The sequence below is a fragment of the Macaca mulatta genome, chromosome 12, assembly GCF_049350105.2.
Source record: "Macaca mulatta isolate MMU2019108-1 chromosome 12, T2T-MMU8v2.0, whole genome shotgun sequence".
In the NCBI taxonomy this organism is placed as follows: Eukaryota; Metazoa; Chordata; class Mammalia; order Primates; family Cercopithecidae; genus Macaca; species Macaca mulatta.
In genome coordinates this window covers 62,414,854-62,441,142 of record NC_133417.1, presented here as the reverse complement: position 1 = coordinate 62,441,142, position 26,289 = coordinate 62,414,854, and the positions used below count along the sequence as shown (strand labels likewise).

The window sequence follows — 26,289 nt, the reverse complement described above, 5'->3', positions numbered from 1 at the left end:
AATTACTTTAATAAAGAAAATATGACAAAACGTTAAAATGTGGGTGCTTTATTAACTTCAGTACAATTTCTGCCTTCCTGTTCTGTTCTCAATTGCATAAAGAGGAAAAGGAAAATTGATAATTTATATCAATTGTGGTAGGTATATAATACATATTGATTAGGCACATGTCTAAATTAGACTTTTTAAACCAAACCAAAGTTTGCATTTGAAAGAAGATAAGCTGCCAAAACATTAAAATCAAATTTATAAAAAACTAATAATTTTAAAGCAAGCTGTAATTATAAGAATTGCAGACTCAGAAAGTGAGTGTTATTCTTTTGGGAGTTTAAAAGTCTTGTTATTTTCATTCCTCTTAGAAGACTCGTTGTTTCTTAACTTTCTTCTGGTTTTCTATTTGATACATAAATTCATTGCTCTAGTCAGGCAAAGGTGACATGTGCATGCTGAGAAATACTCACGGGACCCATTGTGGAATTGTTCTGCCATCACACGAACAAATCCATTTATAGCTCACTCTCTGGGGACTCTGGCTTTTTTCCCCCCTAAAATGAAAGGTGCTATGATTTTTATTGTTTGGAAAGTGCTCTGAAATATAAGCATCTAAAAGTCAGACTTGTGTTTTAAAGTTTAACATAGGAGGCATTTCTTGTCTCCAGAAACAAGTACACTGATTTACATTATGAAATTTTGTTCATAGAGATGTAATAGGAAATTGAAAGCAAAGTTTATAGCTAATTCTAAATTGAGGATTTTACATTATATAAGGCTTTACTCTCTCAGTTATTTAAATACCATTACTTTATTATTATTATTATTATTATTATTATTATACTTTAAGTTCTAGGGTACATGTGCATAACGTGCAGGTTTGTTACATATGTATACTTGTGCCATGCTGGTGTGCTGCACCCATCAACTCGTCAACACCCATCAACTCGTCATTTACATCAGGTATAACTCCCAATGCAATCCCTCCCCCCTCCCCCCTCCCCATGATAGGCCCCGGTGTGTGATGTTTTTTACTCAAATATTTTTGAGGTGATTATTACGTATAGGACATTGAGCTATATGTAAGCTATATGTGAGCTAGGCCAAAATGTAATTATCTCACATCAGTTTTTTTGAAGTGAACAAGCTGCTTTGTGTGAATATATTAGCTGTGGGAGAAGTTATGCTAGCGTAGACTTTAGGACAGAGAAGTATAACTTTCCGTCATCAATATTTTAAGTGTCTTCTGTGAATAACACTCTGTATTATGTGCTGGGGAAACAGAGAGATTGAGATATGGATGCTGCTCCAAAGACTTTAATTTTTTTTTTATGTAAAGGGTTGATTTAAGAAAAAAGGAACCCTAAAACATTTCTTGAATAATTACTATCTAAGTTCTTTACAGACATGCATTATTTGAGAATATGTGTTTTGATAACAAAGATTAAGAGACTATCATTTCTGCTAGGTATGTGTCCTGAAATTAAGAACACTGATTATGGAACCTATTTATATTCTGTTTACATTTTATTAAGCTTACCTCCGCTTGAGTGAAAGTTCTTCATACTTTTTATGACAACGATTATATTATTTAATCCAAGATTGTTTCTTTAAAGCATAAAAATATTATTCTTCTTAAATTCCAGTGCTAATGGATGAAAGAAGATTTGCAGCCTCTTGATGTTTGTCATCTACTCCCAGAAAACCAGCAGCACAAGGAGAACACATACAGGAAATATTTTTATGTGTGGCACTCCATTATGAAACCTAGCCAGAAGAAGATAGTTTATGCAAATAGCCATTTATAGACTGAGCACCAAACAATGGAATGGCCCATCAATAGTTCTTTTGATTCAGTTAAAAGGGAGAAATAATTATCATGTTATTTCTGCCTCTGTCATGGCTTGATTTGATCTCTGGATTAGAAAATCTTCTGCCCTTATTCAGTATGTAAGGTTCATATTGATCCCAAATAACCCCTCTGACATAATCATGTTTGCTGTTTGCAAAAGGGAGGCCATTTGCTGCATGGCAAATGGAGCATAGCATGTTGGAGGGATCTAAGCGAATTAACTTGTATTTGGATGATTCTTGATGAAACTTACAATGGTCACTGTGAAGAAGTGACCATTGTAAGGGATGGAAGTCAAGGATGGGAGAGTGAAGGGGGTATCTGCCTGCAACCAGTAAGTACAGATTTACACGAGAGGAGTAGACAAAAAAATTGATGTTTGTGACTTAGTTTCTTAGCCCATTCTACTTTAAATGCCTATCAAAGTGCAGTTACATATTCTTTTATGAATGTTCCATTCATCATGAATGAAATATCTCATAATCTTTTTCTTATTTCCCTCCTCCCCCACTCTTTTTTTATTTTTAAAAGAATTTTACTTTAATTCTGGGATACATGTGCAGAACAGGCAGGTTTGTTACATAGGTATATGTGAGCCATGGTGCTTTGCTGTACCTATCAACCCATTATCTAGGTTTTAAGCCCCACATGCATTGGCTATTTGTCCTAATGCTCTCCCTCCCATTACCCCCCACCCTCTGACAGGTCCTGGTGTGTGTGTTCCCCTCCCAGTGTCCATGTGTTCTCATTGTTCAGTTCCCACTTAATAAGTGAGAATATGTGGTGTTTGATTTTCTGTTCCTGTATTAGTTTGCTGAGGATGATGGCCTTCAGCTTCATCCATTTCCCTGCAAATGACATGATCTCATTCCTTCTTATGGCTGCATAGTGTTCCATGGTATATATGTACCACATTTTCTTTATCTGTTCTATCATTGATGGGCATTTGGGTTGGTGCCATGTCTTTGCTATTGTAAATAGTGCTGTATTAAACATAATGTGTGCATGTGTCTTTATAGTAGAATGGTTTATATTCCTTTGGATATATACCCAGTAAGGGGATTGCTGGGTCAAATGGTATTCCAGGTTCTAGATCCTTGAGGAATTGCCACACTGTCTTCCACAGTGGTTGAACTAATTTACATTCCCACCAACAGTGTAAAAGCATTCCTATTTCTCCATAGCCTTGCCAGCATCTGTTGTTTCTTGACTTCATAATCACCATTCTGACTGGCATGAGATGGTATCTCATTGTGATTTTGATTTACATTTCTCTAATGATTAATGATGTTGAGCCTTTTTTCATATGCTTATTACCTGCATGAAGGTCTTCTTCTGAGAAGTGTCTGTTCATATCCTTTGCCTACTTTCTGATGGGATTGTTTGGTTTTTTCTTGTAAACTTGTTTAGGTTCCTTGTAGATTCCGGATACTGGACCTTTGTCCAATGGGTGGATTGCAAAAATTTCCTCCCATTCTGTAGGTTGCCTGTTCACTCTGATGATAGTTTCTTTTGCTGTGCAGAAGCTCTTAGTTTAATTAGATCTTATTTGTCAATTTTGGCTTTTGTTGCAATTACTGTTGGCATTTTCATCATGAAATCTTTGCCCATGCCTATGTCCTGAATGGTATTGCCCAGGTTTTCCTCTAGGGTTTTTATGGTTTTCAGTTTTACATTTAAGTCTTTAATCCATCTTGAGTTAATTTTTGTATAATGTGTAAGGAAGGGGTCCAGTTTTAGTTTTCTGCATGTGGCCAGCCAGTTCTCCCAGCACAATTGTTAAATAGGGACTCTTTTCCCCATTGCTTGTTTTTGTCAGGTTTGTCAAAGATCAGATGGTTGTAGATATGTAGTGTTATTTCTGATACCTCTGTTCTGTTCTATTGGTCTATATGTCTGTTTTGGTACCAGTACCATGCTGTTTTGGTTACTGTAGCCTTGCAGTATGGTTTGTAGTCAGGTAGCATGATGCCTCCAGCTTTGTTCTTTTTGCTTTGGATTGTCTTGGCCATACAGGCTATTTTTTGGTTCCATATGAAATTTAAAGTAGTTTTTTTCTAACTCTGTGAAGAATGTCAATGGTAGTTTGATGGGAATAGCATTGAATCTATAGATTAATTTAGGCAGCATGGCCATTTTCATGATATTGATTCTTCCTATCCATGAGCATGGAATGTTTTTACATTTGTTTGTGTCCTCTCTTATTTACTTGAGCAGTGGTTTGTAGTTCTCCTTCAAGGTCCTTCACATTCTTTGTTAGCTGTATTCCTAGGTATTTTATTCTCTTTGTAGCAATTGTGAATGGGAGTGTATTCTTAATTTGGCTCTCTGCTTGTCTGTTGTTGGTGTGTAGGAATGCTTGTGATTTTTCCACATTGATTTTGTATCCTGAGACTTTGCTGAGGTTGTTTATTAGCTTAAGAAGTTTTTTGGGCTGAAATGATGGAGTTTTCTAAGTATAGAATTATGTCATCTGCAGACAGACAGTTTGACTTCCTCTCTTCCTATTCGAGTAGCTTTATTTCTTTCTCTTGTGATTGCCCTGGCCAGAACTTCCAATACTATGTTCAGTAAGACTGGTGAGAGAGAGCATTCTTGTTTTGTGCTGGTTTTCAAAGGGAATGCTTTCAGCCTTTGCCCATTCAGTATGACATTGGCCATGGGGTTGTCGTAAATAGCTCTTATTATTTTAACATATCTTCCCTGTATACCTACTTTATTGAGGGTTTTTAACATCAAGGGATGTTGGATTTTATAGAAGGCCTTTTCTGCATCTATTGAGATAATCATGTGCTTTTGTCATTGATTTTGTTTACGTGATGGATTACATTTATTGATTTGCGTATGTTGAACTAACCTTGCATCCCAGGGATGAAGCTGACTTGATCGTAATAGTTAAACTTTTTGATGTGCTGCCGTTTGCTTAGCCAGTATTTTATTGAGGATTTTTGCATTGATGTTCATCAGGGATATTGGCCTGAAGTTTTCTTTTTTTGTTGTATCTCTGCCAGGTTTTGGTATCAGGATGACGCTGGCATCATAAAATGAGTTAGGGAGGAGTCCCTCTTTTTCAATTGTTTGGAATAGTTTCAGAAGGAATGGTACCAGCTCCTCTCTGTACGTCTGGTCCTGGGCTTTTTTTTTTTTTTTTTTTTTTGGTTGGTAGGCTTTGTATTACTGACTCAATTTCACAACTTGTTATTGGTCTATTCAGGGATTCAACTTCCTGGTTTAGTCTTGGGCCTCCTCCCCCAATCTTAAAGTTTTCTGCATGTATGTATGTATGTGTTTGTGTGTATATATATACACATATATATATATATATACACTTTTTAAAATGTATGTGTGTATATATATATACACACACACTTTTTTTTTTTTTTTTTTTTGAGACAAAGCATCTCCAGCAATATTCCCTTTTGGTTCGTGTGTTACCTGAGAACATTTCGAAGTCACAAGCTGGAGAAGGAAATGCTTTATTTTTTATGGGTGAAGGGGAGTGAGAAAGCAGTTGAAGACTTGATATTAATAGTTATACCTTCATGAATTGGACCTTGCAAAATGTTATCTTTTTACTTGGGAAAAACTATTAATAATAGGAGGGAGAGTGTTTTTTTTGTTTTTTTGGTTTTTTTTTTTTTTTTTTTTTTTGAGACGGAGTCTCGCTCTGTCACCCAGGCTGGAGTGCAGTGGCGCGATCTCAGCTCACTGCAAGCTCCGCCTCCCGGGTTCACGCCATTCTCCTGCCTCAGTCTCCCGAGTAGCTGGGACTACAGGCGCCCGCCACCGCGCCTGGCTAGTTTTTTGTATTTTTTAGTAGAGACGGGGTTTCACCGTGTTAGCCAGGATGGTCTCGAGCTCCCAACCTCGTGATCCGCCCGTCTCGGCCTCCCAAAGTGTTGGGATTACAGGCTTGAGCCACCGCGCCCGGCAGGGAGAGTGGTTTTAATGCAAAATGACAGTGACTTTTGGGATGGAAGCACTAACCTTGAAAGGTTTTACAAGAATGGACTTTATTTGGATGAAGGTCTCTGGTTTGTTTGTTTGTTTGTTTCTAAACAATTTTCCAGCAGGACATATCTCTTCACTCCCTCTATTCTCAGAGGGTTTCTAATATGTCACTCCATTGTAATGCTTTGGTTTTCAGTCAGCTGATTGCCATTTTAATATAGTGGGGAAATGTGTCTGTAATTTGAAATGTAGCTATTATACTAGAAGATTTCCATGCCAGTAGTCCATATGATTATTTGAAGCAATTGATCAAGTACACACCTCCACTTCTAAGTGTGAGCAAAAGTTCTGAGAAGGAATTTAGAGGAAAGAGATTTTATTCTAGTAAACAGTTTGCAAACTGGGTAGAAATAGCCCTCAGCATAAACTGAAGGTGCATTCCAGAGAACAAAGGCAGGGTTTGTTTGGCTTTTATAGAGAAAGTTCCCATTTAGGTTTTCAGTCAGGTCCTCCTATGAAAATGAAAGATTAGAAGTTGCTTAGTTCTGATTGGTTGATACAGGCCACAGTCTATTGGTTGATTCAGGTAACATGGGCAAGAACAGTTAATTATGAAAGTTTCAAAGTTAAGCAGATGTATGGCTTTTCTGGGAACTCACAGTATGTGTGTAACCTCTAGTCAGCAAATGGCCACTCGGTTCTATTTTAAATTTAGGTCCTGTTTGCCACTCAGGATTCATCTTGAGGGATTGACTTTTTCAGGTTCACATAGCCATCTCCTGCTTATAGCATATGCTAAGGAAATGTAAATTAATTAAGTTGAAGGTCATGTAAATCTCATAAACATCAATATTTTCTCATACTTTCAATAAAGAAGGAGCAGGGAAGGAAATGTGGGGATGATGTCTACATTGTCTTATCTTTTTCTTTTCATCTTGAGGCGTTCCTTAAAGCAAGAAATAGGAAGTAGTGAGGAGGTAATGGGAATAGTAAACTGTTCTGGGAGAAGCTGCTGCATCTAAACTAAGTCTTCACTTGGACAGTGGCAACCAGCGGTGACTTTCACAACCACCAGTTCCACGCAAGTCTCCAGGGAGAGTTGCAAAAGTCACAAAGATAAATTAAAAATTTCCTTCCTTCCTTCTTCCTTCCTTCCCTCCCTCCCTCTCTCCTTCCCTCCCTCCCTCCTTCTTTTCTTCCTTCCCTCCCTGCCTTCTTGCTTCTTTCCCTCCTTCCTTCCTTCCTTCCTTCCTTCCTTCCTTCCTTCCTTCCTTCCTTCCTTCCCTCCCTCTCTCCTCCCCTCCCTCCGTCCTTCTTTTCTTCCTTCCCTCCCTGTCTTCTTGCTTCCCTCTCTCCTTCCTTCCTTCCCCTTTCCTTCCTTTCTTCCTTCCTTCCTCTTTCCTTCCTTCCCTCTCTCCTTCTCTCCCTTCCCCCTTCTCTTCCTGCTATCTTGTTAATACTTCCTTCCCTTGCATTTTCTCAGTTTAACATATTGTAGGGCTTATTTTGGGGAAATATTTGTCAGCTAGGCCCTCACCCTTTCTGGGTTAGTGCTTTTTTCTCATTTTCCCCATCCTCTTCAATCTAATTTTCTAAGGAGTGAAATGACTTGAATTAACAATGCAGCCCTCCTCCCACCTCACTTTTGGGATTTAACATGTCCCTCCATGGAGCTGCTAATTCCATGGAGAATGCATCTCACTTGGCACAGAAAATCCCCTAAATTGCAAAGCATATAAATAATAAGAGTTTTCCTGTGATCAAGAATATAAGAAAAATTAATATGTTCATTAAAGTTAGCTATTATTGAAACCTATTCTCAGCTGCATGATTGTTTTCTTGTACCATGATTCGCTGGATGTAGACTACAGGTTTTTTTTTCATTTATCTCCTCTAGTGATTATCATCAGCATTACGTTTAAAGCATAGTTTTACAAATGTTTGCTTTTAAAATTCCTCAGTGTTTAAGGAGTTCTTCCAGAGTGGTGTTGCTAGACTTTTTCTAGCTGAGTAATCTTTTTTCTTTACTGACTCATATTGATAAATTTGTTCACAAAAGTAGAAACATTGTTCATCTATAATAAACATCTCTGAGAGCCATAGCCATTGCTAGAGTGGTGTACTTTTATGGAGATTATTCTATTTTTAGGGTTGCTGACCTTTTGCTTTTTTATTAGTTGCTATAGTGATGATCTGAGCTCTGCTTAATAGAGCTTTACAAAAATGATGACGATCAATAAGCTTGTTAATGCTAATGTTTTATTGATGGTTCCTAATAACACATATCAAAATAAAATTTAGTCATGTAATTGTATTCAATAGTGGAATTGTGTATTTAAAAACATGTTTAAGTAGATGTTTATGTAAGATGCAGGAGATTAAATGCATTCTGTGGCTTTTTTAGAAAAACTGGAATACCTTTGTGCAGACATAAAAATATAGAGACAGTTTGAAAGATCATTGTGAAATACACAATTTTAGAACAGCAAACTTCAGAAGTTGGAAGTACCGTGGCTAATGACTACTAAAACAAAGTCAAGTCAGAGAATTCTTTTAGTACCTATTCTAAGAACACTGTAGGCCAATTTCTCCTCATATGCACCTGTATAACTACTAATGATTTCAGAGGAATTCTGAAACACTCAGGGAAGAAAAGTTGGTAATCAGTTAAAATTCACTAGGCAAAGTAGTAGAACAGCATGGATTATGATCGTTTCTGAAGTTCACTTAACAATTTTAAATATTTTACTTACTGATAGTAGATAAACTACTATCTTTGGCATTATAGTGAAATTTCTATGAACACATTTGTGAGGAATTTGATTCTTTTTCCTTCAGAATTAAATAATATTTGTTTTCAGTGATAGTCATGTATTTTTTGACACATTGTAGGTAAAGTGTAAGAACATCTAAGATATTAAGCTCTTTAGCATTGTCAGTGCAAAGGAGGACATCTGGGGAATGGCAAAACTATCAAGGCCCATTATCATTGCCATTTGTTTAGATGCCCTGGTGCTGGTGTCAGGCTATTGATTTCCAAGCATAGTCTCCCATTCTTTGGTCTGTGAGGAATCAGCTGGGGAGGCAGTTTGCCAAAGGTTCACAGCAAGAAGATGGCAGCCCACAGGTGGAGCTGGTGTCTCTGTCTCTAAAACCTGGATTCCTCTCCTTCTCCTTGATGTTTGAGAACCTAAGTCTCTTCAATTCTGTTCCCATAGTCTATCAAATATGCTGTAAGATTTATTAAACACAAAAATCAACACCACAGTGGTAGGACAAAGGGATGAAATGGGATTGATGCAGAGGCTATCTTTAGTCAATGAAAAGGAAATGAACAATGTGTCAGTTTCAAGTGTCAAAATAACTTCTTTGAAAAACACAGGAAATTATCTGTCATCATAGATTTTTCATGTATCACTTTTTTTTCTAAATTAAAAAAAGATTTCTTAAATGCAAGATGAAGTTTAAGCAAAAAAAAAATTGGCTTCATGTGTTTTTAAAATTAGAATCACAAATTTAATTATATCCTTATGTTACTTGGTTTCAATGATCACATTTATTTTTCTAAAATGAAAAGTCTTGTCTCTTATAGGAATACCACTAGTAGAACTTTTAGTGATTCTGTCATTGAAGAACTATTTACTGATCATCTACTATGTGTCAGGCATCATTGTAAACACTGGACATATGGCTGGGAACAAAGCAGGCAGACTTCTTCCTCTCCCAAAGCTTATGTCTTCTGGAGGGAACTGGGTAATCAATAAATGAGTATGTGATGTGTTAGGTGGTGATCAGAGCTAGGATTTAAAATCAAGCAGGACAAGGGTCTTGAGAGTGTACAGGGAATGGGAACGAAGTGCTATTTTAGGTAAGGTTGTCAGCCAACACCACGGTCTCCCAACTGGCTTCTTGCATTAGGTTTCTAATTGGCCTATTCACATTTATTCTTGCTTCTCTAGTGTCTATTCACACAGCGGCCACTCAGAATAAAAGTTAGATCATGCTTCTCACCTACCAAAACCCTGAAACAACTTTTTAGAATAAAATTCACAGTCCTTTTCTTAATCCTTTTCATCCCACTATCATTCCCTGTCTCTTCCCTGCTTCATTTTTTTTTTTTTTTTGTAGCACCATTCTTTCTTGCTTTTGTGTTAAACATCTGTTTAGTAGATGAGTGAGAACATGTATGACTCAAGAACAGGAATTTGGGCTCTTTGCTCACCATTGTATATCCAGCACCTGGAATAGCAGCAACACATTGCAAGAGCCCAATAATTATTTCGGCATGAAAGAATGAATGTACATACTTTAAAAGTGGACTACTGTGGCCAGGCATGGTGGCTCACGCCTGTAATCTCAGCACTTTGGGAGGCTGAGGTGGGTGGATCACCTGAGGTCAGGAGTTTGAGACCAGCCTGGCCAACATGGTGAAACTCTGTCTCTAATAAAAATACAAAAATTAGCCGGGTGTGGTGGTGGGCGCCTGTAGTCTCAGCTACTCAGGAGGCTGAGGCAGGAGAATGGCTTGAACCTGGGAGGTGGAGGTTGCAGTGAGCCCAGATTGCACCCCTGCACTCCAGCCTGGGTGATAGAGTGAAAAAAAAAAAAGTGTACTGCTGAATAATGGAGGAAAAATAGTAGATAGAAAAGAGTGAAATGCTTCAGAGATCGTAAAACAGATCCCATGTGCTAGTTTCCAGTATCCTAATCATATTTCTTATTGTCACCTGCCATAACCATTCCTAGCTGCAGCCTAATCTCATTTCTTTTTCTCCATCTTTTCTTATACCACAGAGAGCCTTTACCAATGAACATAAGTGCATACTGTGTAGCTGCATATTCTGGATGTGAAATTTTGGTGATTGCAATTCCAATTCCAAAAATACTTAAAATGGGTTGATTTATGGTCATGTTCTTTCTTCTTTAAACTTTAGCATCACCAAATGCCCCAAAACTTGGACCCATGGAGCTGGCCATCATTATTACTGTGCCTGTTTGCCTCCTGTCCGTAGCTGCGATGCTGACAATATGGGCATGCCAGGGTCGACAGTGCTCCTACAGGAAGAAAAAGAGACCGAATGTGGAGGAACCACTCTCTGAGTGCAATCTGGTAAATGCTGGAAAAACCCTGAAAGATCTGATTTATGATGTAACTGCCTCTGGATCTGGCTCTGGTATGTTACCATGGTCCATTTTTTCATAAGCAAACTCTTTATTTAAAAGTAAATAAAAACTTTTTAACAAAAGGGCCCAAATACTATGAATTCCATCTTGAAAGGATACATGGTGAGCTCTGGTATAGGAACTCCTTTTAGTACCTGAGGTAGAGAAAAACCATTGTGGCCTATAGAATTAAGTCTTCTCAGTTGCTTTTTATAACTTTAGGTGTCCAGATTCTTATGTTCACTTTCCTTCAGAATTTATTTCTGAAGCAAGAAAGCAGTTTCCTTTCTCTCCTCCCTACCTCCCCCTATTATGGTTACTAACAATCACTGTTGCTTTCTTGGTAATGTTTTATGGACACAAAAGAGTTAGGGTTGTAGTATTTATGGTGTTGAGTTCTGAGGGAACGATGTTGGTTATACAAAGTAGTGTTCTTTGAGCACTTTTGCTTGTGGTTATGAGGATTTTCAGAGTCTATAGACACCCCCTGGGATATGTGTGAAGCTAACAGGGAACATACCTGAAATTAAATCAAGAATATGTTCTTAAAGCAAAGAAACAGAAGATTAAAGACAGCAGTGCAGCATTCCTGTGCTGGCTTTTGCTGGCTACAGTTGTATATTAATAACTCTCTTCCTCTTTAATGGAACTCCAGAACCCCAGGTAAAGCATTCAAAGTACCAGGCTGTATTATAGCCTAAATGAGCCTCTCTCACAACACAAAGCATTTGAAGTTTTTTTGTTTTTGTTTTTTTTTTTTTTTTTTTTTGTTTTTTTTCCAGGAGGTTGGGGTTAGTGGGAAGACAATTTTTCCAGAGTAACAAACTCCATAAAATGGTAGGGGATTCTATATATATATATATCCAGAAATCTTGCTAGCTCATGGTTTACGGAAATAGGAACAAGAGTAACCCTAGGTGAACCACTTCAGAGGCCCCTGCATCTCTTCTTGTTTTGGAAGGATCATTAAGATTGTAGCCCAACATTTTGAAGAACTCCCTTGCCAATGGCTTTCAGGAAAATCCACGCAGACACAATTAACAGAGGTAGGGGACAGAGGGGTGATAACATCTCTATGTGCATCCATATTTAGCGTGAAGCAGCTTTGTATTCATCAGAAAAGAAAACATAATCGAACCCAGAGACTTTGCTCCTTCTGGGGCAAAATCACCTGGCCCCCCACTGACAAAGTCTAAATGTTTACACCATCACTGTACACATTAGGTAGCATCTTTCAAGGGAAGAATACTGGTAAGAAAACTCCCAAACTGCAAAGTTTTAAAAACCGGAAATTAAATTAAATTAAATTATTGGCTAGAAGACTGGCATGTTCCTTCCTTCCTTCCTTCCTTCCTTCCTTCCTTCCTTCCTCCCTCCCTCCCTCCCTCCCTTCTCTCTCTCTCTCTCCCCTCTTTCTTTCCTTCCTTCTTCCCTCCCTCCCTCCCTTCCTTCCTTCTCTCTCTCTCTCTCCCCTCTTTCTTTCCTTCCTTCTTCCCTCCCTCCCTTCCTTCCTTCCTTCCTTCCTTCCTTCCTTCCTTCCTTCCTTCCTTCCTTCCTTCCTTCCTTCCTTCCTTCCCTCTCCCCTCCCTTCCTTCCTTCCCTCTCCCCTCCCCTCCCCTCCCCTCCCCTCCCCTCCCCTCCCCTCCCCTCTCCTCTCCTCTCCTCTCCTCTCCTCTCCTCTCCTCTCCTCTCCTCTCCTCTCCTCTCCTCCCCTCTCCTCTCCTCTTTTCTTTTCCAGATTCTCACCCTGTTACCCAGGCTGGAGTGCAGTGGTGCTATCTTGGCTCACTGCTACGTCTCCCTCCTGGGTTCCAGTGATTCTCTTACCTCAGCCTCCCAAGTAGCTAGGATTATAGGTGTGCCCCACTACACCTGGCTAATTTTTGCATTTTTAGTAGAGATGGGGTTTCACCATGTTGTCCAGGCTCATCTCAAACTCCTGAACTCAAGTGATCTGCCTGCCTCGGTCACCCAAAGTGCTGGGATTACAGGTGTGAGCCAATGCATCAGACAGATTTTTCTTTAAAATTAAAACTTGATATTCAATACTCTTTCCTTATTTGACTCTGACACTTTGAGGCCCACTGTGCCTTGATTTCTTGAATATTGACAACATTCTAGGCACAAAGACCTCTGATTTATGGCAAGTTTCTTGAAACCTTGCATGATTTCTTTATAAGGTTCAAGAGGTTACATAACTCTCTGCTTAATCCCCATCCCCAAAAACATTTTAATTTATCTGAAGATGTTAGGTATTTTGGAGCTATTCCTTAAAAACATTTAAGATAACCAAAGATTTTCCTTTCAAATGAAAGTAATTCAGATTTTAATACTAGATATTGGGATTTAGTTTGAGAAAGTAGTAATGGACTTGGGCATAAATCAAAAATTAATATTACATTTTCTGGTGTTTTTTGCATGTTTAAACCTAAATCTGGAATTACTGATTCTGGACTCTCTCCTTTTCAGATTATTCTAAGATCTCTCGTTTAAAAAAAATAAAAAGTAGTAAATGTACCCAAGCATGGATGATTTCTTTAAATACCGATCTGAAAGAGCGTTAGGCATTTTTTTCCCCCAAAGCCAGTTGCATATGTTTGGCAGTGACCAGCAGCTGAAAGTAACAGAAGGCCTCCCTGCCTATCATGATCAGAGAATGGGTGTATCCGCAGTGAGACCTCAGTCCTAAAAACTCACCCGTAGGGAGGGGATTGGAGGAAGGGGGAGTCTGCTTCCCTCTGCTTTTCTTAATTGGCCAATAACTTTACATGTGAGACAGTTTTGTCGGATGCTGAGGAACAAAAACTGGGAAGCTTATTCTTGACCTGGTCAGGGACAAATTTCAAAGACATATATAATGCCTGCAAGAGGGGAAAATGGACTGATGAGGATGGATGGTGTCTCAGATGGCTTCCAAGAAACTGGATAGGCTGCTGCTTTTCCCTTGTAGTGTAACAATTCTGACTGATGGTGACATTATTGAAAGCTAACCCACAACCCCTGCTTAAAAGATTGAAATGAACCTACAGGGAGAAGCAAAAATCCATGTATCTTCAAATCAAATGTCTAGGTGCATACCAGAAGAATTAGATTCATTTTGGTGATTGCTTTGAAAGATACCAAAGCAAGTTTTATTGAGTTTTAATGTCTCAATTTAATTGCTGTCTTGAGTACTTTATATGTTGTTGTCTTACTTTGTTCCTGATCTGCACCACTGATTATTTACTTGATTAATTTTCTGTTTGAAAGCATAAGCTTATCTAGCTCTCTATCCATTTGTTGTGTTTTGGGTAGTGCTGGTTGTTGGTAGCGATGTTTCTGTGAATGTGTGTGTGTATGCAGATAAGACTATAGGGTAGCAGGAGGAAGGGAGAGACTGAGATTGAGATTTGACCTAATAATTGTTAGTACAACTCTTAGTGTGTGGTCAAGTAGTAAAATTGATTGTTGCCTGCAAAAACAGTCCAGGCCGGGCGCGGTGGCTCACGCCTGTAATCCCCACACTTTGGGAGGCCGAGGTAGGTGGATCACTTGAGGTCAGGAGTTTGAGACCAGCCTGGCCAATATGATGAAACTTCTTCTGTACTAAAAATACAAAAATTAGCCAGGCATAGTGGTGCACACCTGTAATCCCAGCTACTCAGGAGGCTGATGTGGGAGAATTGCTTGAACCTGGGAGGTGGAGATAGTAGTGAGCTGAGATCATGCTGCTGCACTCCAGCCTGACAGAGCAAGACTGCATCTCAAAAAACAAAAACAGTCCTTATAGTTTGCTTCTAGAGAGGAAGAGTTTGCACTGAAGATCCCTGTTTTAATTCTAGGTCTGCCTCTCACTAGCAGCATAATCCTGGGAAAGACTTTGATTATCGAGGGACCTCAGTTTTGCCATCTCTAAAATGATAGGGTTGAACCAGATGATTTCAAAAAAACTTTCTGCCTGTAGGGTTTTGTGACTAATTGTTGAGATCTGTAACAACAGATTTGTAGTCTGTGCTTATTTAGCCTGTGCTTATATGTTCATATGAGAACATGTGAACGAACAGTGACCCGTTTTAGGTGCAGGGACCAAAGCCCTCGCAAGACAGGGTCATTGCTATGAGGGCTCCCTAGCTGAGTACAAAAACAGTAACTGAATGTGACTTTTCAGAATACATGTAGACTGTGACCTCTTTAACTATTTTTTCCTTTGATTTTAGAGTAATAAATATCTATTGTGGAAATAAAGAAAATGTGGAAAATTACAAAGAAGACTATCATAACTCACCCCAGTTTCACCAAGAGAAATAACCATCCTAACATTTAGTATATTTCCTCTTGAGTCTTATTTTCTGTGCATATTTTGAATAGCTAGGTACACTTATATTTATAAGAATAAAATGTACTATGCTGTTTTTATTTAATATTATAGCAAATTTTTTTTATGTTATTAAATATCTCTTCATAAGCATCATCATTATTATTGGCTCTGAGTAAGCCATCCTAAGATTAACATAATGTTAACCATTATTGAGCATGTAATAGGCCAGATACTGTGCTAGGTGCTGAACATGCTTATTAATTCTCAAATCATCTCTATGGGATGGGTAATGTTGATTATCCCCAGTTTTTCAGATGAAGAAGCTGAAGCACAGACAGGTGAAATAACTTGTGCGTGATTATCAGGTGGCAGAGCTGAAATTTGAACCCACCTGTGCTCTGAATCTCTGCACTTTATTTCACAATTATTCCATTACCTGACACTTTTACTTATTTTTTTCCTATAAATAATAATAAGATATTAAACATCTTGACATAAATTTTTCTACATTTTGCATTAGGTATTTGCGACAGAATTCTAGAGGTGGAGTTAGTAGTTCAAAGAATAGAAGCATCATACATGCATTCAGGATATATTTTCTTTGAAAATTTTTTTTTGTTCCGCAGAAAATATTTATTTGATATCTTATTTGACTGTATCTTGCTTTTAGTGTAATATAATTGTCTCACATCATCATTGCATTTGATTCTTCACTTTCCAATTTCAGCTTGGTTTTGAAAAAACTCACAAATAATTATTTTGTACTTCCAGTTGTACCAGGAACCATACATTTTATTTTAGAGGCTAACACATTTTTTTTCTTTTTTTTTTTTTGCTTTTACTCTTGTGTACTTAGTAACCTGACTGGCTTTGATGGGCAAATGAAGGAGATTTCCAGCAATTCTTGGAAATCAGATATCTGCAGCAGCAGGCTATGTTCAAAAAATTTTTACTTTGAATACGAGAAGACAAATTCATATTCATAATTTGAAGTATTTTTTTCAGCATGCTTTGACATTAAATAAGTTTGCTACAATGGTACTTATTCCTTCAAAATAGACAAAATTATTAAAGCACTTAAATATTTGCTTTTTTAAAATCTGAAAACAGCGATTATTATGAGAGTTCTTTTCTGGCATTTGTGTTTAATCATCAATTCCATCTTTTCTTTGGTTAGGTCTACCTCTGTTGGTTCAAAGGACAATTGCAAGGACGATTGTGCTTCAGGAAATAGTAGGAAAAGGTAGATTTGGTGAGGTGTGGCATGGAAGATGGTGTGGGGAAGATGTGGCTGTGAAAATATTCTCCTCCAGAGATGAAAGATCTTGGTTTCGTGAGGCAGAAATTTACCAGACGGTCATGCTGCGACATGAAAACATCCTTGGTTTCATTGCTGCTGACAACAAAGGTATTTCCAATCTAATTGTGTTCAACAAGTGAAAAAATGTCTAGTATCAGATAAGAAATTAAATTCATCTCTTTGTTTTAATAAAGTCTATATGAAAGTCTAATTTGTATAAAATCCTTTCCTCCTTCCCACAGATAAATGTACATAACCATACAATGAAGCAGAGCAAATGAGTGATAGGAAATCATGATGTCCAGATAGCCAGGGTGGTGCTTAAAATGTTTGCTGACTTGTTTGGTGCAGGAACCAACTAATCAGAACAGAAGCCTCAACTGGAGCAGAATCCTGGAGAACTCTGCCGTGCTAGGTTTTATCCCATTAGATGCTGCTTGGTCATGAAGAGATATGGAGGCATCTGGATGTCTAGGGCAAAGGAGTATCATTGGGAGTTTTTGTTTTGTTTTTTTGAGACAGAGTCTCGCTATGTTGCCCAGGCTGGAGTGCAGTGGCACGATCTCACCTCACTGGAACCTCCGCCTCCTGGGTTCAAGTGATTCTCCTGCCTCAGCCTCCCAAGTAGTCCCAAGTAGCTGGAACTACAGGCACCTGCCACCACACCTGGCTAATTTTTGTATTTTTAGTGGAGACAGGGTTTTCACTATGTTGGCCAGTCTGGTCTTGAACTCCTGACCTCGTTATCCGCCCTCCTCGGCCTCCCAAAGTGCTGGATTTGCAGGCTTGAGCCACTGCGCCCAGCCCAGGAGTTTTGAATAGCAGCTGTTTACCAACCAGGACAGAAATATTTCAATATTTTAATAACCAATACAGACATACCAATTAATACTAGCTGAATGCTCAACTTTGTTAGGGCTGTATTTTTCATCCGTATAACAGCCTTCATCTTCAAGACTCAAAATTTCTGAAAATATTCTCTTTTGATTGTATTGGAATGGTGGCAAGCAAGACACTTTTAGTGAACTTTTCTGTGAACGTTACTTTGTGCACAATTTGTGTCTTGAGACCACCATTAACGGTGCCATGTAGTGTTTGTTATTTTTTGAGTTTCATGGAGCAAGTCAGAGCATCAGCTTTCTGATATTTAAAATACCTACGCTTATATAATCACAGATTGGATATAAAATTCATTGATTATCTATGCTTTTACTCTTCTTTTTTACGCAATTGTTATTTAACTGTTCATTAGTGCCCCAATAGGTAACAAAAGTGAGGAAAACTTGATTCAGTCGGCTTTTAAACCTTAACTCTGGTTAGTAATACTCAGGAAGAACTTTGGTAGAGTCGAGGTTGTAACCCCAGTCTAAAAAAGGGTTAAGACAAATTATCTATGAATGTCAAGGATCCACCATTGCCTGTGAAAATTCAGAACCTATAGTCAATTTTATGTAATATAAACTTAATCATAAAAGTATTCATTATTACTTGGATGGAAAAAGAGAGGCTTAGCATTTAGCATACATTTTGGCCATAATTATGTTTGTTGATGATTTGCCATTTCTGATTTGCTAAGGAGAAACGGGGTAAAGGCAAGACGGCTAACAAAAAAAGTTCTTTCCAGATTTGTAACTACATATACTTTGAAACTGTATCCAGATCATTGAGGAAACATTTCTCATTTAGCTGTTAAGAATGTTTTCTTTTCCCTCCTAATCTTGAGCTGAACTGCCTGCTGGTTGGATTAAGCAGCAACGCTGTCAAAGCAGTTATGGCTGTACATGGATCATCTTTATGGGCTAGTTTAATCATGATATTTATTGGATTATAAAATAATATGCATTGGCCAGGCATGGTGGCTCACACCTGTAATCCCATCACTTTGGGAGGCCAAGGGGGGCGGATCACCTGAGGTCAGGAGTCCAAGATTAGCCTGGCCAACATGGTGAAATCTCGTTTCTACTAAAAATACCAAAAAAAAAAAAAAAAAAAATTAGATGGGCTTGGTGGCAGATGCCTGTAATCCCAGCTACTCAGGAGGCCGGGGCAGAAGAATTGCTTGAACCCAGGAGGCAGAGGTTGCAGTGAGCCGAGATTGCACCACTGCACTCCAGCTGAGCGACAGAGTGACATTCTGTCTCAAAAAATGAATACATAAAAATAAAATAATAATATGCACTAGAGATATTATCCTTGGTTTTCTCTTCTTGAGTTTAACTGGTCTACCTCTATCATCTCCTAACTTGTCAGTGGCTTTTTGCATGATTCCAAATGATCTCTAACTTCACTTTGATTTTTTAATTCCTTTACCTTTTGCAACATTTACAGTTTCACTCTTTAGTCAACTGTCTGACAAAAGCATTGATGTTAGAGGACAAGATAGCCACTGGTGTCAATCAGGGAGAGAGGTGTGAGTAAGGATTATTTTTATATGTTGTATGTTAATGAGCTTTACCATGTTATGTTGACTTTTAAATTCGTAGGAAATTTTTATCACTACCCAGATTTGGAAATTAAATATTTGGATAACAAAGAGCTGTTATACATAAAGCATTTGGCCAGATAGGTCCTTAGCAAATGTTCATTATAGATCCTTTCCCTGAGTGTTAGAACTGGTCAGGACCACCCAGGGTTACTGTAGACATTTTATTTCAAAAACTAAAGCTCACTCTACTAATATGTAGAAAAGTTTTAGGGTGATTGCTTTTCTACACGTCTTTTATAAGCTGGATTAGGTGTTGGCTAAATGAGGTAAATTATTTGAAAATGTCTAGTAATTGTGTTTGGCTCTTACTATAAGCTTTTGGGGAAAATCATCAACTTTATATTTTGAAAGGTGAATAACATCAACATTTTTAGAATGTTAGAGCTTTTATGATAGAAATAATACTTTGCATACATTTGTTATATTTCTGATCTTTATTGGTACAATTTTTCTTAAAAGCTCAGAGTAATTTATAACACAACACTGAGCCTAAATGCATCTCTCAGTGATTTCTCCTATAATGTGGTTACTATTGCTAGCAGGTATTGATAGAGAGGAAATGAGAAAGGAGTTATTCAGTTGTTAGAATCAATCACAACCTCACAACTTTCTATTTTTATGGTTCCAACATATCAGTATCTTCAGGAATTCATTGATAATTTTTTCTTTACTAACTTGGACTGTAAGCATTACCACTGAAGCAATTAACTTTGCTTTGTTAACAATACAGATTAAACACTGATTAAACACTGATATTTGTCAAAAGCTTTTGGCTTCTTTCTCAATATGTATTTACAACAACAAAATTATATTTTCATGTTAGATAATGGAACCTGGACTCAACTTTGGCTGGTATCTGAATATCATGAACAGGGCTCCTTATATGACTATTTGAATAGAAATATAGTGACGGTGGCTGGAATGATCAAGCTGGCGCTCTCAATTGCTAGTGGTCTGGCACACCTTCATATGGAGATTGTTGGGACACAAGGTATGTATTTCCTTTTCATTTTTTTCCACTTTGAATATGAGGATAGAAGTACTTAGTTATATTTTAATTTATTAGAAATAATTAATTATTATTTCTTTAGGCTGGGCACGGTGGCTTACACCCATAATCCCAGCATTTTGGTAGTCTACGTGAGAGGATCACTTGAGGCCAGGAATTTGAGACCAGCCTGGGCAACATAGTGAGATCTCCATCTTTACCAAAAAAAAAAAAAAAAAAAAAAGTTCGGTTGTGGTGGCGTGTGCCTTTAGTTCCAGCCACTTGGGAGGCTGAGGTGGGAGGATCACCTCCAGGCTGCAGTGAGTTACGATTGCACCACTGCACTCTGGTTTGGGTGACAGAGCGAAACCCTATCTCAAAAAAAAAAAAAAAAAAAAAAAAAGTAAAGAAACAGTAAAGGTAATTTTTAAAGCTAAAGGTGTTGTCATGATATAGCCAACTCTCATCAATATACTCACTATTTTGTATCTTATCCATAATAATATTTTTAAAAAATTATTCCTAGTGGTTCTATCTTTGCCATTTAGCATATGTACCCAGAGATCTTGCTTTAGTGGCAAATGTCCTATATTCACAGAATACAAATAATGTAAATGTTTACTTTTGATAATTAAAAAAGTAATTGGAAAGTATAACGTGATTTTGGAAAAAAAAAATTTGTAGATCATGTACTTGAAGCCAAATAGTACCTACTGCCATTTCTATTTATTAAGAGGTTGACTCTAGAGAGTCAATTAGTCTAGACAGGGCAGTGGTTCTCACATTTGAACTCATGATCTCTTTACACTCTTAAAATTATTGAGGACTACAAAGGTTTTTGTGTATGTAACTTGTATCTGTTACTGTTTACAATATTAGAAATTAAAATTGAGGAATTTAAAAGTACTTATTAATTTGCTTAAAATAATAACCAATTAAATGTTAACATAAATAACATTTTAAATATAACAACATTTTTTTCTAATACAAAAACTGATCAAGTGAAAATATTGGTTTTGTTTTACATTGTTGCAAATCCCTTTAATGTCTGTTTTAATGTCTGGATTTTCATACCTGTTCTTCATTCCGTCTGTTCTCATATGTTGTTTTAGTTGAAATATGTGAAGAAAAGGTGGTGTCACACAGATGCATAGTTAGAAAAGAGTTGCAAGGACCTTGGGGATCTTTTGGCCACAACTGAGAACTGCTGGTGTGGGGTAATAGAAGTTTTCAGACTTATTTTGTAAAACAATATTTGCTATGCTCTTATGAGAACATAGCAGTACTAATTCTTTCTTCATCTATTAAAAAATGTTTATTATTGATCTAGTCATCTAGTGCTCTAAGCAATAGAGGAATGTTGTTGAACAAAATAGTAACTGTCCTTATTCAGTTTACAGTTTACTTGGGAGAGACAGATGATTCAGCAGGTACATAAATAAACAAGATAATTTAGATAGTGACAGGAGCTTTGAAGAACACTCTTTTTGAATTAGCTCATTTAGAGCTAAGTCTTCAGGATGATTTCTCTTGAACAGTCTTCGGTAAAGAAAAAATGAATATGTTCTTCTTATGCTTCATAGGTAAACCTGCTATTGCTCATCGAGACATAAAATCAAAGAATATCTTAGTGAAAAAATGTGAAACTTGTGCCATAGCGGACTTAGGGTTGGCTGTGAAGCATGATTCAATACTGAACACTATCGACATACCTCAGAATCCTAAAGTGGGAACGAAGAGGTAAGATGACTGACTTGGGTAGCATAGTAAGATGTGAGAGTGCCCAATAAGCATGAATGTCCTCATGTGTGTGGAGGAGGCTCAGGTCCAAATGGGAAACCACTGGGCCCAAGAAATCCGGAAGTCTTCTCTGGATCACTGAGAAGTTAGTGGGCATAATGGTTATAAAGCAAGGAGAGCTGGCATTTTGGGCCACATGGATTGCAGCCATTTAGCTACAGAGTCCAGTGGAGAGAAACGGCGGAAGAGATAGTGATGTATTATTTTTAGTGTGCCATCTTCTGAGAATGCATTTTCCTACAGATAAGAAAAAAAACGTCAGCAGTATGTAGCTCCTCCAAAGCCTTTATATCCCATAAATGAACTGAAACTCAGGACTAGTTCTACCTATTCAGGTTCTACACAACAGACACAGAATCAATATGTTGAAATAGATAGGTAGGGACTCTATATGCTGAATACACTTATGTGCTACTATATTGCCTTATTCTTTAAATCACAATTTATGTATTACCTATACTTTTACTTATCATTAAGTCTCCCAAATTGATATGTATTAAGATAATATGAGTTTGGATACAGTTCCCATTTTCAAGGAACAGAATCTGAAGATTAAGAATGAGTGTGAAGTAACAACATATACCACACATGTGTCAGGTCAGGCCCATTAGGAATGGGATTTCTGGTGTTTTTCTTGTTATAGCCAGCCTTTGGCCATATGGCCAGCCTACTTCCAATTCTTTTTACTTGAATTTCAGGCTCTATATTACTTTGGCAAAATTCCAGAGTTCTTGACCTTGAAATTAGAAACAACCAAAATATTTTTTTGGAGTTGTTAAAGGCCCTTGAGAGTACAGAAATTCTAAGCTGCTATAGCTGGCCTTCAAGCCATATTTGAGATTCCTAGGACAGTGCCTGTGAATGCCTCTCATGATTCACTGGGAGACTTTAATGAAACCCCAGGAGCACTTCCGGGCAGTTTATTCACACTAGGTAGCCCTAAGGGACTTCTTTTCCCTGTGCAAGAAAAGCCTTAGCTCACCCGTCTGATTATCCCCACATCAGGAACCTTCAGGGAAGCCTTGGATGCTGGATTCCTTCAGAGGATCTAACACCCTTGCAAGAACTTGGGAGGGTGTTGCATCCTCACTTCAGTATTCTGGGAAATCTCCAAAATCTCCCTAGTACAGTGAGGCTCGGTCAGGTCCATGGACTGTAGATTTCTTACACTGACTCTTGTTCAAACATGGCTATATTTTTTGTATAATAAAATTGTTCACTGAGAGAAAGTATGGGTGGAGTGCTGCTGAGCACACTTGATGGTTGAGTCAATAATGTATTCTTTTAATTTTATTCATGCCTCAAATCTGCCTTTTAAAATGGCATAAGCTATCCTAATTTATTAAGATTGTTTTACTGGAGTGCTATAAAGTCATACACAGAATCTGAAGTGTGCATGTTTTTGAAGGTATATGGCTCCTGAAATGCTTGATGATACAATGAATGTGAGTATCTTTGAGTCCTTCAAACGAGCGGACATCTATTCTGTTGGTCTGGTTTACTGGGAAATAGCCCGGAGGTGTTCGGTCGGAGGTAAAATTTTGGAAATATCCTTTGTGTTTGCCTTTCCTTGATACTCTGAATACAAGATGTGATATTCTATCTTTTTTCCCCAAGCACTATATTGAATCAGTTTTTTAGTATTTAAGAGAATACCTTTTGGTGATATATTTCCAGTGGCAAAAGTGGGATATCTTGCATGTAATGGAGATTTTATATTGTGATTACTGCTTAGTGGGGTGACAGTTCTCCTGATAATTTTTATTTCCATATGACACTTTATGAAGTACTTGAAAATTATTTGAGTTTGTAAGCCATAAGCTGGTATTCCTAACTTATATCCCAAAGAAGTTAAATGATTTGCAGAGGCAACAGGACTTGAAGGGTTCCGTTTCTTAAGCTTTTCTTGTTTTTTTTTTCTTCCCTGTGATAGGATAAATGTTGTGGGGTTGGATAAAGGTGTGGGAAGAGGCGGACAAAGACAAACTTCCTACCTTTCTTGCTCCCAGCAGTTTAGAACTTAATAATGCACCTGGGCGTGGTGACTCATGCCTGTAATCCCAACACTTTGGGAGGCCAAGGCGGGTGGATCACTGAGGTCAGGAGTTTGAGACCAACCTGATCAACGTGGAGAAACCCCATCTCTACTGAAAATACAAAATTAGCCAGGCGTGGGGGCTCATGAGCTGAGATCGCGCCATTGCACTCCAGCCTGGGCGACAAGAGCAAAACTCTATCTCAAAAAAAAAAAAAAAAAAAAAGGTGCTTAATAATGAGAGAAAGAATTAGGGAGGGGGAAGCCCTGTAAATACGTCTGATGAAATTGTTGCATCAGTAGAGAAAAAGTTAAATGCTGGTAGAAAATGGTTTAGAGTTTCCACTTTCAAGTGAGACAGACTTAGGACTAAGCAATGGTTTAGCAATTCCTTGAATGTCCGACTTCAGGCAAGTTACTTAGTAGTAATTTCCTCATCTGTAAAATGAAGATAATACAAAAACTGATCCCTTGGGCTTTAAGGATTTAATGAATTAGTTCATGTGAAGCTTTTAGTACAGAGCCTGTTCACAGTAAACATTCGATTAAAGAGCTGTCATTATTAAACTATTGTCATATTTTTGCACTTTGTATTGATGTCATTTTGCATTACATTAATCTCATTTTTAAAAAAACCTTGCAGATTTTATGAAAAGCTTCTAAGGTTAAAACTATGTCTGAATGAGCAAACATATATACTTTTTCTCTTTTATTCATAGATGATATTATAAAACATTATAAAACCCTAGTGGACACTAGTGTTTGAATTACAGATTTGCCACTTAGTAGCTCTATGTCTCTGAACAAATTCATAACATTCTGTGCCTCAGTTTCCTCGTCTATAAAACAAATAATACTGTACCTTGTTTAGTCAGTAGTTTTGAGGACTGATTAGTTAAAACCTGTAAAGGCATTAGGGCAATTCATGGCAAATAGCAAGATTTCAAACATGTTAATAATTTTTTGTAAAAATTTCATATTGATATTAGTCTAGAGTTGCTTTTAGATTTTGTCCTTACCTTTTCTTCAACTGTAAAAATAGTAATTTAGCAGACGTGAATTATAGTTAGTTGTCTAGTATTATAGCATGTCTCACATATTTTAACTTAAAAGCACTGCAGTTAATTTAAAAGATTTTATAAGGGATTTCTTGGAATTTAAGTAGTATTCTAATAATTAAGGTCATCTTTGTCTTTGTCTTTGAGACTCTTTAAATATTAACCTTCATGTTGAACGGTCTATCTTCAACTACCTTTGGCTTCTTCTCCAGAACGTTCTCAGGTTCAGTAGTTCTGAAGTCTAAATGTAAGAAACCCAACGTTAAAAAGATTGCCTAAAAGTTTTCAAAGAGAGAAAGCTGTTTTGTTTTGGAAAAGTTATCTGATGAGAAAATATATGCACTTCATTCACAAAGCAATGAAGCTGTGCTACAAATTTCATAATCAAAAGAAAGGCATTACTTTTAAATTGTATAATGGCATTTTAATTGAATAAAAATTTACATAATTTTAATAATAGAAAAATATAAAATTTATTTTATATAATTATAAAATAGAAATTTTACATATTATATAATTATAAAATTATGTTTTATATATTATAATTTTATATAATCTTGTATACATTTTACAGTTATGAAAAAATTTATAACATTTTATAACTTTATTCAACTGGGTGATTTAAATTTATATCCTTGATTTTATAGTGACACATTATTTTAATAAACTTGGCTTTCCAGTGCCCTGGGGTGTCACTTGTGCCTAGAAAACTTAATTGGTATTATTTGAAATAGACATCTTTGTTTGTTATTTGCACATAGAAATTTATTACGCAAATTTCTTACAGGAATTGTTGAGGAGTACCAATTGCCTTATTATGACATGGTGCCTTCAGATCCCTCGATAGAGGAAATGAGAAAGGTTGTTTGTGACCAGAAGTTTCGACCAAGTATCCCAAACCAGTGGCAAAGTTGTGAAGTAAGGCTATGTTTTTATCTATATTTTTCTTATTATATTTTTGAGGTGAGTACCAGGGAGAATTTTCAGAGACCGTATAGCTTTTCCTTTTTAATGTAAGCATCCAATTCATTCCATATATGTAGACATATGTCTTTTTATAAGTCTTCAGAAGAGTTTTTTTTTCCCTTTAGTGCTATGCATGCATAATGCCAGGTTATGTGATAGTAACAAATCTTGAAATCTCAGTGACTTTTCACTTTATTTCTTGCTTACAGAAACTGCTCTGCAGGTTAGACAACTCCCCATGGCACCTGTTCTCACTGCAGTGACTCAGTAATCACTCTGATTTTGATCCTTGGACACGTAGTTTCCAGATCTCTAGGTCAGGTGAAGAGAGGAGCTAGAGGATCACACACTGGCTCTTTAATGCTTTGGCATCAGGTGACACACATCTCTTCCACTCATGGCT

General features: G+C 37.3%; 1 protein-coding gene across 4 annotated transcripts in view; it reads left to right on the top strand.

The window, feature by feature from the left end:
- The window catches only part of ACVR1C (activin A receptor type 1C), a 99,083-nt gene that overhangs the window by 61,681 nt on the left and 11,113 nt on the right, over positions 1–26,289 (top strand). For all 4 annotated transcript variants that reach the window (XM_077956170.1, NM_001266690.1, XM_077956168.1 and 1 more), the window contains 6 exon segments: positions 10,729–10,968; positions 16,432–16,662; positions 19,863–20,030; positions 21,611–21,767; positions 23,236–23,360; positions 25,708–25,838. In XM_077956170.1, the coding sequence (XP_077812296.1) occupies positions 10,729–10,968; positions 16,432–16,662; positions 19,863–20,030; positions 21,611–21,767; positions 23,236–23,360; positions 25,708–25,838 (1,052 nt within the window).